Consider the following 13,504-nt stretch of genomic DNA (forward strand, 5'->3'; position numbering starts at 1 on the left):
TGGAGCCCAACACCAGCCCCTGAACATCCCACTAGTCAGGAGTCTCCAGTCTTAGAAGCAACCTTCTACTATCATCCTCTGATTTTTAACAAGCCAGTTGTGTATCTACGCAGCCAGCTGCCCCTGGATTCCATGTGATCTACTGAATTCCATTTAAACCTCATCTGCTGCCCTGCCTTCATGCTTTACACTATCAAAAAGCTCACCAAGTTCTTGCTCTTCCATGCACAAAACCATGCTGTCTATCTTTAATCAACCCTATCTTTTCAGATGTACATATATCTCAGAATGCTCTCCAGTAATTTACCTACTACAGATATTAGACTTACTGGTCTGTAGTTCCCAGGTATTTCTCTGTTGCCCTTATAAATAAAAACACATTTGCTACCCTTCAGTTTACTGCAATATCATCTGTGGCTAACAATAATGCCAGGGCTTCCACAGTTTTTTCTTTAGCCATCCACAGTGTTCTTAAACATAGATAATATTTATGAACAAAATATTTAATTATTCATGCATTCACTGAGTTCTCTAATCCACTATCATAATATCAACTGTCAGTATTTTACCTGAATCAATATAATCCTGCAACTCTGCTTAAGTGGTCTCATGAGTGATGCCTACAGCTTAATTTATGATTCGACAAAGGCTAGTTTGAGACATACGTTAATTTATCTAATACAATTGAGCATCTATGATTGAGATAAAGGTAAATTGGATAGATTATTTAAAATAAATGTAATTATTCTTCTCTCAACATTTTCAAAGGCTAAAAATTTCTATCACATGGACATTTATAACATAGAATTTGAAAACTATGCATTGATTTGTGCAAATCTTTCACTGGAGCACCTTCAATTAGTTGAATTTAACATTGCTGAAGTGCAAGGACAATTATGTTGCCAAACATCAGCAATTCAAAATATGATAAATATTTATATTAAATTTAAGTTTTCAAAATTTAGTTACTAACTAAGTTGGATCTGAAGGCATATAAGTGATTTTAAATTTTGTTTGATTTATTTTGCATTTTCAAAGGTATTTGGAAGGCCATTATAGCTCTAATTCCTTCTCACAGGTAGATCCAAAGAAGAGGATCACTATAAAACATCTTCTAACCCATCCCTGGTTAATGCAAGATTACGGCTGCCCAGTTGACTGGCGTACCAGATATCCAGTGAGTGTTCATAAATAAAATGTGATTTTCATATTTAATGTTAAAAGTACAATTCTTAATTATTGAGATTGCTACCATATGATTTGCTTTCTAAGTTTATAATTGGTAATAATTGAAAGGTTCAGCATGCATTTTTTTGATCAAAGAATATACAAGTTGCAAATTATTCAACTTTGAGATTTGTTTGTTTATCAGGCAGTCGCCTGTTAATGATGGCAGCGCGGTCAGTATGGACTGTTTAGGCCAAAGTTCCTGTATCCGTGATGTGCTACTCTATGACAATCACATTCTAAAACATTAAATTCATTACGTTGTAACAGTTGTAAGCTTGAGGTTACATCTCCTCCCTCATTACCATTTAGAGCCTCAAACAGCCCTTCCAGGCAAGGTGACACTTCACCTGTGAGTCTCTTGGGGTCATATACTCTGTTTGGTGCTCTCGGTGTGGCCTCCTGTACATTGGGAGACCGCTTCACTGGGCAACTACGTTCCATCTGCCAGAACAAGGTGGATCTCCCAGTCACCACCCATTTTAATTCCACTTCCCATTCTCTTTCTGATATGTCCATTGTCACAATAAGGCCACACTTAAATTGGAGGATCAATATCTTATATTCCATTTGGGTAGCCTCCAACCTGATGGCATGAACATCGATTTCTCTAACTTGCAGTAATGCCTCCCCTCCACTTCACCATTTCCCATCCCCTTTTCCCTTTCTCATGTTATCTCCTTGTCCTCCCATCACCTCCCTCTGGTGCTCCTTCCTACCCCACCCCCCCCACAGCCTTTTTTTCCTTCATGGCCTTCTGTCTCTTTCACCAATCAACCTCCTAGCTCTTAGTTTCATCCCTCCTGCCTCCAAGTTTCACCTATCACCTGGTGTTTCTCTCTCCCCCTCTCCCCTCCCCCCCACCCAACCTATCAAATCTACTCCTCGGCATTTTTTCTCTAGTCCTGCTGAAGGGTTTCAGCCCTAAATGTCGACTGTACTTTTTTCCATAGATGCAGCCTGACCTGCTGAGTTCATCCAGCATTTTGTGTGTGTTGCTTGGATTTCCAGCATCTACAGATTTATCTTGTTTGAAGCTTGGGATTACATCTTCTGGGGTTTTGTGTATCTAAGAATTTTTTAAAACCTTCTAATCTGAATGTGACCATTTATTAAAAAATATGTAGAAAGTATATATTCTGTTTCTCCAAACACCTTTAAGAAAATCCGACAGGTTGTTTCTTGAGATCCTATTGCTATTGCTACTGCCTGGTCCACACGTCCCTCCCCACAGATCTCCCACCTGGCACTTATCCCTGCAAGTGTAAGTGCTACACCTGTCCCTACACCTCCTCTCTTACCAGCATTCAGGGCCCCAGACAGTCCTTCCAGGTGAGGCAACACTTCACTTGTGAGTCTGTTGGGGTAATCTATTGCATCCGGTGCTCCCGGTGCAGCCTCTGCTACATCGGCGAGACCCGACACAGATTGGGGGACAGCTTCGTCGAGCACCTCCGCTCCGTCCACCATAGCAGACAGGATCTCCAGGTTGCCACTCACTTCAACTCTGCTTCACATTCACATTCACATTCGGATATATCCATACATGGCCCCCTCTACTGCCATGATGAGGCCAAACTCTGGTTGGAGGAGCAACACCTCATATACTGTCTGGGTAGTCTCCAGCCCCTTGGTATGAACATCGAATTCTCCAACTTCTGGTAATTCCCTTCCTCTCCCTTCCCCCATCCCACCTTCACTGTCTCCTCTTCTAGCTGCCTATCACCTCTCTCATGATTCTGCCTTTTTCTGCTACCCATAGTGCTTTCCCCTTATATTCCTTCTTCACCTCTCCGGCCTATCCCCTCCCTGCTTCGCCTCCCCCACCCCTTGACCTTTCCTCTGATTGGTTTTTCACCTGGCACATTCCACCTTGCCCCCTCCTTCTTCAGTCCTGACAAAGGGTCTCGGCCCAAAATGTCGACTGCTCCTTTCCACGGATGCTGCCTGACCTGCTGAGTTCATCCAGTTTGTTTGTACATGTCTATTTGACCACAGCATCTGCAGTGTACTTTGTGTTTACAAAAATTATAGCTGTTGCAAAGTATTATTCTGTGACCTAGAAGTCCATTCTTCCATTTGGATCAATTTTACAGTGAATACCACATTCCTTCCCCTTTGTGTAAAACAGATATAATGATAGTTAAAACTGTTAGAGGCCTAAGTAAAAAGAAAATTGAAAAAGGTTGCAGATGTTGCAAGGTTTATTTTGATGGGTTAATTTAGATATTCACATTGAAATCATCCAATGGGTTTTACAGGAATTAAATTATTCATAAAATAAAGTCAGTAAACAAAGTGCTGGCCAGTGGCACAGTGACATCAGTTGGGCTGCTCCCGGACACGCTTTCCATCCTTGCCAGCTTGAGTGTTTGAGCTTGCAACTCAACCTCGTAAAAAAACAACAACAAGCTGCGTTGCGAGGAGGACGTGGGGGACCACTCACAGAATCTTTCCTCCAAGACAACCACTCAATAAAAAAGTGGTCGCCAAGGCTCTGGCCCAGTATGGCACACAAAAAAAACAATAACATTGATCAAACTTGATTAGAATCAAATGCAGGTGTGATTCTGATACAAGTAGCCCTTGTATCTATATAATTTAATTAAAATTGAATCATCTCATCTATAGGTATTTTTCTGTAGTCTGGCTTGAAATCACATGCATTTTTTCCTATATTCTACGCCTTGACATCAATGAAACAAGGGCACCAAGAGATTTGTGTTGTATTAAAGTAACTTTTTTTAAAAAGTGACAGCCTAAGATAAAGAAGCTAAAGAAAATATTACTTCCACTTGTAATGTCTGATCGTTAATGTTTCTATGTATTCTTTCAAAACAACAAGTTTTAAGTTTTGTAATATTGCAACAGTGTTGATGTGTTAATCTACCATAAATATAAGTTACAGAATGCATTTTATGCAATGTAAACTTAAGACATTGAACAACATTCTAACTACGTTATATCTTAACTTTTTTTTTCTTGACTGTTTATATTTCTAGATTGACCGTCTTGATGAGGACTGCATTACAGAGCTGTCAGTGTTTTTCAAATGCTCCAGAAAGCACATGTCCAGCTTGGTATCAGAGGTATGAATCTCCCTCCAAAGTTGTTTATTTTTGATCTTCATTAAATGAATTCATCCTATTCTAGAGCCTGAATTACATTTGTCTTTTTTATTGTTGTTTTCAGTATTAAAGGAATTTAACACCTTTTATTGCAGCGTTACTACCTCCATTAAAATTTAAAATGATCAGGTTTACTTATCTTAACAGCTATAATGTTATAGATGCTTAACTAAATCTAAGTGTTAGTCTTCTTATTTTCTTTTAGCAAACGGTCTAGCATATGATTAGCTCTTCATAAAAATGCTAAATCTCTGTCTAACAACAAAAATTTTATTACGTCCCTTATTGTGGCTCGACTGCAGAAACTTTACTACTGTATTATTAAGGTATGACCCATACAAAAAGGTTGGGCTACACCTGAAATTGGGAGGATCAATTTTCTTGTAGGCTGGTTTGCTAGAACTTTTGGAGAGTGTTTAAGTTGATTTGGCAGGGGGATGGGAACCCGAGTGATAGACCAAAAGATGGGGCAGTTGGCATAAATGGGAAAAATTGCTGTTAGTGCATTGGGTTGAAGTGTGCCTTTTAAACTAAGTAGTAGGTACATACGGCAAGTTTTAAAATGGTGTCCAATACAGGACTGAAGGTGTTATATTAGAATGCATTTAGTATACAGAATAAGGTGGCTGACCTTGTAGCACAGTTAGAGATTGGCAGGAATGATTGTTGTAGACATCACTAAGTTGTGGCTGAAAGAAGATCACAATTGGGAGCTTAACATCCAAGGATACACTTTGTATTGAAAGAACAGGCAGATGGTGGCTCTATTGGTAAAAAATGAAATTAAATCCTTAGAAAGAGATGACATAGCATCAGAAGATGTTGAATCCTGGTGTGAAGAGTAAAGAAACTATAAGGGTAGTTCTACACAGGCCTCTGAACAGTAGCCATGATATTGGGTACAAATTACAATGGGAGATAGAAAAGACGTATAAAAGGCAATGTTACAATAGTCATCGGGGATTTCATTATGCAGGTAGCTTGGGAAAATCAGGTTGGTACTAGATCCCAAGAGAAGGAATTTGTAGAATCCCTACAAGATGGCTTTTTGGAGCAGCTTGTGATTGAGCTCACTAGGAAAATGGTAATGAATGGGCACCTATGGCACCTATGGAAAAGAGTCCATTTAACATTTTGGACCGAGATCCTTCATCAGGCCTGCTGAGTTCCTCCAGCAATTTGTGTGTGTGCTGCTTGGATTTCCAGCATCTGCAGACTTTCTCAAATTTGATTAGGGAGTTTAAAGTAAAGGATCCCTTAAGAGGCAGTGATCATAATAGAATTCACCCTGCAGTTTGAGAGGGAGATGATAAAACCAGGTGTATCAAAATTACAGTGGAGTAAAAGCAGCTAAAGAGACATCAGAAAGGAGCTGGCCAAAATTGATTGGAAGGGGACACTAGCAGGGATGACAGCACTGGAGTTGGTGTGCAAACACTATGTGCAGTTTAAATGCAAATGATTGTCTTGGGTGATTCTCTTGCAAGTGCAGGATCTTGTTAGATATTGTTAATGTAAAATGTTGCAAGTCCATTTCTCTTTATTGGTGAGACAGATGGCGAGGGAGCTGAGTGGCTGTGGTTGTAGCGAAGTCTAGGCCTCAAGCTGCAGGCTTGTTTTTTCTTTTTTTTTGCAGCATTCTGGGAGAGGAGACGCTGGAGTCGGTGTAGTGTGGCCATCTGTGCTGGGTTGGCGTCTGGCCCCTCCCGTGTTTGATCAGTGGAGTGACAAGCTGGATTGTGTGTGTGCATGTGTACATTCATCTGCTTGTTCTTGCCAGTAATGGCCATGCAGCATCAATTTACAGGGCATTTCACTTAGTGTGACTCTATGTTTTACTACTATCTTGTATGAGCCTTGTGTTGTGTATGACTGTTGATATGTGTTTTGCACCTTGGCCCCGGAGGAGCACTGTTTCATTTGGATGTATTCATGAATGTTTAAATGATAATTAAATTTGAACGAAAACATTTACAGATAATTAAAGAGGGGTGAGGGTGAATATTGGACCACTGGAAAATGAGATTAGAGAGATAGCAATGTGGGACAAAGAAATTGACAGATTTGATTGGTGGAATTGACGGCCTTGTAGCCAAGTTTGTCATTGATATGATGATAGGTTGAGGGGAGGGTGGTGTTGAGGAAAGAAGAAGTCTAGAAGGACTTGGACAGATTAGGAGAAGGGGTCAAGAAATGGCAGGTAGAATACAGAGTCAGGAAGAGTATGGTGATGCACTTCGTTTGAAGGAATAAAGGAGTAGGCTATTTTCTAAACTGGGAGAAAATTCAGGAATCTGAGGTGTAAAGGAACTTAGGGAATCCTGCACAAGGACTCCCAAAGGTTAACTTGCAGGTTAGGTCGGTGGTAAGGAAGGCAAAAGCAGCGCTAGCATTCATTTTGAGAGGACTAGAACATTAAAGCAAGAATGTGATGCTTAGGCTTTTTAAGGCATTGGTCAGACCATACTTGGAGTATTGTGAGCAGTTTTGGACATGGATATGCTGACATTGGAGGGGGTCTAGAAGAGATTCATAAGAATGATCCCAGACATGACAGGTCTAATGTAGAAGGAGAATTTGATGGTTCTGGGCATGTGCTTACAAGGGTTTAGACGAATTGGTGGGGGTGGGGGGGGGGGGGGGATCTCATTGAAACCCATCGAATATTGAAAGGCTTAGATAGAGTGGATGTTTCCGAAAGCGGGAGTGTCTAGTACCAGGGGGCACGGCCTCAGAATAGAAGGACTTCCCTTGAGAACAGAGATGAGGAATTTATTTAACCAGATGGTGTTGAATATGCGGGAATTCATTGCCACAGATGGCTGCTGAGGCCAAATCATTGGATATATATAAAGTGGAGGTTGATATGTTCTTGATTCATAAGGTTGTTAAAGGTAACAGGCAGAAGAATGGGGTTGAGAGGGGTGATAAATTAGCCATGATTACCAGGCCAAATTGCCTAATTCTACTACTCTGTCTTATTGTCTTAAAAGTTTAGTAGAGTTGTGGGGGGACAGTGGGAGGAGGACAAGCTGAAAGAAGATAGGTGAAGCTAGGTTGGGTGGGGAAACTAAAGGGCTGGAGGAGAAGGAATCTAGAAGGAGAGGAGAGGAGAAAGAGAAGGAGGAGGGAACAAAGTGGGAAGTGACGGCAGGTGAAAAGAGGTAAGAGGCCAGAGAGCTGAATAGAAGGGGAGAGGGGAAGGGAAATTCTTACCGGAAGGAGAAGTCAATGTTGATGAAATCAGGTTGGAGGCTACCTAGACGGAATACGAAGTCCACCCTAAGAGTGGAAGTTAACAAAGCTACAAACCAACGTGTTGGAATGGGAATAGGAATAGCAATTACAATAATTAGCCACTTGGAAATTCTGCTTTTTGCAGATGGAGTGGAGGTGTTTGTCAAATTTGTCCCCAATTTATGACTGGTCTCATCAATGTAGAGGATGTGCAGGTAAAGTGTCCATCACCTGGAAGGACAGTTTGAGACCTTGACTCAAGGTGAATGGGCAGCTATAGTATTTCTCTCACTTGCAGGGTCATGTGCTGGGAGGGAGATTAGTGGAGAGGGAGGTATGGACAAGGGAATCACAGAGGAAGCGATCCCTTTGAAAAGTAGTGTCCCTTGTTAGTATCTGGTCTCTTAGAATACCTTCCAATAATTTATCCAGTACTGAGATTAGGCTCAAAGGTCAATAATTTCCCAGCTTATTCTTAGAGCCTTTCTTAAACAACTTATCATTAGCTATCCTCCAATTATCTGACAGTTCACCAGTGACTAAGGACATTTTAAATACTGCTGCTGGGGCCCCTGCAATTTCTGCACTAGCATCCCACAAGTTCCAAAGGAGCCACAGTACTTCACGCAATTGAATCAATTTCAACATGCCACCAATTTTTAATCCACGAATGCATCTTTGATTTTCAAATAAATGTTTCTACTACCTGAATGCAGTCATTGGTTATCAGAATTAGTTTGAAATTGAACCCCTGGTTCTAGCTTGAGCATTTGATTTTATTGCATTGAAGGTACACCTGCTATAACTAAACCATTAAAGGCTAACAGTCAATTTGGATGCTATTAAATGGAGTCTACTTTCTAATTTGAATGACCCACTGTCTTCAGTCTTTTCTTTAAATGAAAACCATTGCATTGTTCAATTTAATTCACAAATGGAGGTTCATTTGGGTTCTGTTTCAGTAGCAGTAACTTAAGCACGACAGAATGTCTATATTAGAGAAATGATGATTCTGTATCAAATATCATTGGTTACTTAAGGCATAATTTCTTGGTTCAAATACTTCTTATAAAAGTAATTGGTGAGGTATAGTTGTGTCTAAGAACACAAGAAAATGGTAGAAGGAGTGGGCTACCCTGTGCCAGGTCCCTGTGGTTCTTGATTTCACAGTCTTTCAAAAATCTATCCCCCTCCTCTTTAAATTCTTCTGATGATCTGCCCCTGAGAACTCTCTGGAATAGAAAATCCCAAGTATTTGCTGCCCTTTGTGAGAACCAGTTTCTATGTGTCTGTGTTTTAAGTTGTTTTAAAGTTGAAAGGTAACTGATATAGTGATTGGTTATTCAAAGCCAATAGGAACCAGCCTTGACCAACTTGTTCCCATCTTGTTAAATATGAATTAGTTTGGTCTTTTTTGCCATCAGGTTAACAAACTTGGTAATAAAACCAAGCTGGGAATAAAACCAACTAGTTTTAATAAAGGGATTACTTTTGAAATTTACAGTATTTTGGAATAATCCCTGCAAGATGCAATATAAGAAATGAAAAGTTATTGTAAATAAGACAAGTTATTATGAGCCAACCAAACCACTATTTATTCAACTAAATACTTTAAATTTCAGAGATTTCATAGATTTTAAAATAATACAAATTATATATAAAGTAAAAAATGAAGAGTTACCAGAAAGTATCCAAAGATTGTTTAAAATGAGAGAAAGTCAACATGATTTGAGAGGAACATGTATATTTCAAAAACAAAGGATAAGAACAAATGTGATCATAGAATAATACAGCACAATGCAGGCCCTTCGGCCCACAATGTTGTGCTGACCCTTAAACCCTGCCTCCCATATATTCCTCCCCCCCAGCTTAAATTCCTCCATAGACCTGTTTAGTACTCTCTTAAATTTCGCTATCTACCTTCACTGCAGACTCAGGCAGTGCAATCCATGCACCATCCACTCTCTGAGTAAATAACCCTCTTCTAATATCCCCCTTGAACTTCCCACCCCTTACCTTAAAGCCATGTCCTGGGGCAGAGGTGCTGGCTGTCCATGCTGTCTATTCCTCTTAATATCTTGTATACCTCTGTCATGTATTCTCTCATCCTCCTTCTCTCCAAAGAGTAAAGCCCTAGCTCCCTTAATCTCTGAGCATAATGCACCTCACTCACTTCCACAGCCTCCAGGCACATCTTCCCACTGTTATCTCTAATCAGTCCTACTTTCATTCCTGTCATCCTTTTGTTCTTCACATAATTGAAGAATGCCTTGGGGTTTTCCTTTACCCTACTCGCCGAGGCCTTTTCATGCCCCCTTCTTGCTCTCCTCAGCCCCTTCTTAAGCTCCTTTCTTGCTACCCTATATTCCTCCATAGACCCATCTGATCCTTGCTTCCTAAACCTCATGTATGCTGCCTTCTTCTACCTGACTAGATTGTCCACCTCACTTTTCACCCGTGGTTCCTTCGTCCTACCATTCTTCATCTTCCTCACCAGGACAAATTTATCCCTAACAACCTGCAAGACATCAACAACATGTCCATATTGTACATTTCCCTGCAAAAACATCATCCCAATTCACACCCGCATGTTCTAGCCATACAGCTTCATAATTTGCCCTTCCCCAATTAAAAATTTTCCAGTCCTCTCTGATTCTATCCTTTTCCATGACAACGCTAAAGGCCAGGGAGTGGTGATCACTGTCCCCCAGATACTTACCCACTGTGAGATCTGTGACTTGACTTGGTTTGTTACCTAATACTAGATCTAGCATGGCATTCCCCCTAGTCGGCCTGTAAACACACTGTGACTGGAATCCGTCCTGGACACACTTAACAAATTCTGCCCCATCTAAACCATTGGAACTAATGTAATGGAACTAATACTAATGTAAAAAATCATTGTATTTCAGTCAGAGGGGTGAATTTATGGAACAGTTGTGAGAATTTAAAAACATGCACCACGCTTAACAAGTTTAAAAAAATTATTTAAAAATTTAATGAACAAATATAAAATACATGATTTTAAATGAATGGGAGTAATGTAAATAAATGATACTTGGAATTGGATTTTGTGTTAAAAGATTAAGAAATTTTTTGTTGTGATGATTGACACCAACTATGTTTTTGTATAGTAACAGGAGTAGGCATAATAATCAGTAGCTTCAGCCTACACCCTTTTGGTCTGTTTTAAAGATTTTTATTATTTAATTTTGTTTTATGAAATCATCATTGAAAATTATGCTTTTTGTTTGTACTGACTGAAATAAAAATTTCATTCATTCATTAAAATTTTGTGATTAAAGAAAGAATAAGATTTGTAGACCAGTTAGTTTGACATCAGTAATAAGGGAAATAGTAGTCCATTATGAGGGATCTGGTAATAGAAATGTGGTTTTGTCACATTCGTGCACAAACTTCATATTCCTTAATTTCTTCCCTAATATCTAAAAGGCTATTACCTCTGGCTTTTCTGAGATCCAGCAAGGGAAACATCGTTTCTGCATCTACCTTGTCAAACTCCAATCCTCCTGCCTCCAGGAAGAATAGGGCAGGCCAGATGACCTTCCCTCTCATTCCAGAAATCAATCTGATAAAATTTCATGATACTCCCTCCATCACAAAGTCAAACCTGAAAATAATGCTACAGATGTGGTCTCAAAAGAGCTGTATATAATTAGAGCAAGACATTTCTAACATTACAGTACAACAGACTATTTGTTGAAATGTTAATTTTCATGATCTGTGTACAGTCAGCCCTCCTTATCCACAAATTCCACAAATGCGCGAATTCAACCAACCGCGAATCGCAAAAACCCGTAAGTGCTCTTCCAGCACTTGTTGTTCAAGTGTGTACAGACTTTATTTTCTTGTCATTATTCCCTAAACAATGCAGTGTAACAACCATTTTACATAGCATTAACATTGTATTAGGTATTATAAGTAATCTAGAGATGATTTAAAGTATACGGGTGGATGTACATGGGTTATCGTGAATCGGGATTGAAAAAAATCGGAACTTCTCTTACTAAGGAAGTGAGAACAGGTACATCTGGTATTATTTAGCGTCAGTTAGTCAAACGTTTGTCTTAGTATATAGTATATATTTTACCTTTTTATGCATATAAAACACTTAAGAGTCTATGTTTCAGCACCGAGCTTGGGAATGGAAGTTCTTGGGACTCGGGACAGATTGCTCCCAAGTGTGCTTTCCACTGTGTCAGATTGATGTTGAGGATCAAAAACCCAAACCCCCCCCCCCACCCAATAATTAAACCACAGCGTTGCTTAGTAATAATTGTAGTTTTCATTGGGGCAGAGCCTTTCTCACTTTATCCTTTAAAATTGTTCCGATCGTTGACTGATGTAGTCTAACGCTTTTCCAATGACCGATGGCGTTTCACCTCTTTCCGATCGCTTTATTATTTCCACTTTATTTTCAATCGTTTTCATGATTATTTTCACAAACAGAAACACTGCAGATTCAGATCTCTGCCGCCGGGTCTTAATGTCCACCTGACTGAGACAGGTTAAATAAGGTCTGGAGTTCCGCTGAGTCCAAAGCTCCACCACATTGAGACAGGTTGAATAAGGGACTTGAGCATTTGTGACTTTTGGCATCCATGGGGTTTCCTGGAACTAATCCCTCACGGATAAGGAGGGCCGACTGTACAACACCAAAATCTTTCTGAACGCCAGCACTTCCCAATCTTTAACCATTTTAAATAAAAGTAGTCTTTCTATTTTTTAATGAATGATCCCACATTTTTCCACATTGTATTTCATGTGCTGTCTTTGCTCATCACTTAGCCTGTCTATACTCTCCCGAAGCCTCTCTTCTAAAAAGTCCTCACTGCGATCTACTTTGGTATCAGCAAGCAGAAATAAATTACACTTGAGGGCTTCACAAAATCAGTGTTAAAAATTTTGAGCATCTTGAACACCATTGGTCACATCTTCCCTATTCCAGTTTCTGTTTGCTAACCAATTCTTGATCCATGCCTGTATTTTACCAATACTGTGCACCTTCTTCATGGGCCCTTAACTCTCAGTGGAACACAGGCCTTTGACGACCTCCCATCTCCATCATCCAAAGCCAATGGTACGGTTGGAGTTCATTAATGTTTCTGTAATCATTGCATACACTGTACAGGGGATTGTCCTATACAGCTTCATCAGAGCCCCGCTAGCGGGCCTTACCCATTTCCACCTCTCTCCACGGGGATGTAAGGTTGAACTTTGAGAGGCACCAATACTGTGCCCTTCACTTTTACTTAATCGTCTCTTGCAGTGTTGTAGAGGATGTTCTTTGAGTTCATAAGCACCGCATTAACTGGTTCAGTCTTATTTACTGTTAGTTAAAGCACAAAAAAGCTTAACAGATTTGTCAAACATAACTTTCCTTTAATAAATTTGTGTTGCTTTTGTCTAAAGCTATTGTTATTATCTAAGCACACTGTTACTAATTTCCCATTAATAGTTTTCAGCATCTTCCTTAATGTTTAATGTCCAACTGGCCCGAAGTTCCCAGATTTTCTCCCTTCCTTTGTCTTGCTAAAAACTTCTGAGACCATACAAGAGTATTATATAATGGGGGAAAATATATTTGCCTTACAAAATAAATTAAGTGTAATGCTAATATCCTAGTAACATTAAATCATTGATTAATTTTGGTTGTCCATTGTATCCAACAATGACAGTAAATCTGTGCGGGAGATTTTTTTTAAAGTAGAAAAGCCATTGCACTGAGGCCGCTCCCCTCTCTTGAGCTTGGAAGTCCGATTCCAGTGGCACAAGTAGTCTTCACAACTGGGTTTTCCTTGGTTGACCATGACTATTTTTGTGCCTTGTCATGCCCTTTGCTTTCCACTAAATATTACCGTATTGATCGTTGGATCTCACTATTGAACTCA

The 13,504-nt window shown here is 39.8% G+C and overlaps 1 protein-coding gene across 1 annotated transcript in view; it reads left to right on the plus strand.

The window, feature by feature from the left end:
- melk (maternal embryonic leucine zipper kinase) overlaps positions 1-13,504 on the plus strand; it is an 87,763-nt gene that overhangs the window by 49,447 nt on the left and 24,812 nt on the right. Inside the window, exons 10-11 of the mRNA XM_059969113.1 lie at positions 1,079-1,177; positions 4,230-4,316. Of these exons, the coding sequence (XP_059825096.1) occupies positions 1,079-1,177; positions 4,230-4,316 (186 nt within the window). The remainder of the gene's footprint in view (positions 1-1,078; positions 1,178-4,229; positions 4,317-13,504) is intronic.

This window comes from Hypanus sabinus, chromosome 5, assembly GCF_030144855.1.
Source record: "Hypanus sabinus isolate sHypSab1 chromosome 5, sHypSab1.hap1, whole genome shotgun sequence".
Lineage (NCBI taxonomy): Eukaryota > Metazoa > Chordata > Chondrichthyes > Myliobatiformes > Dasyatidae > Hypanus > Hypanus sabinus.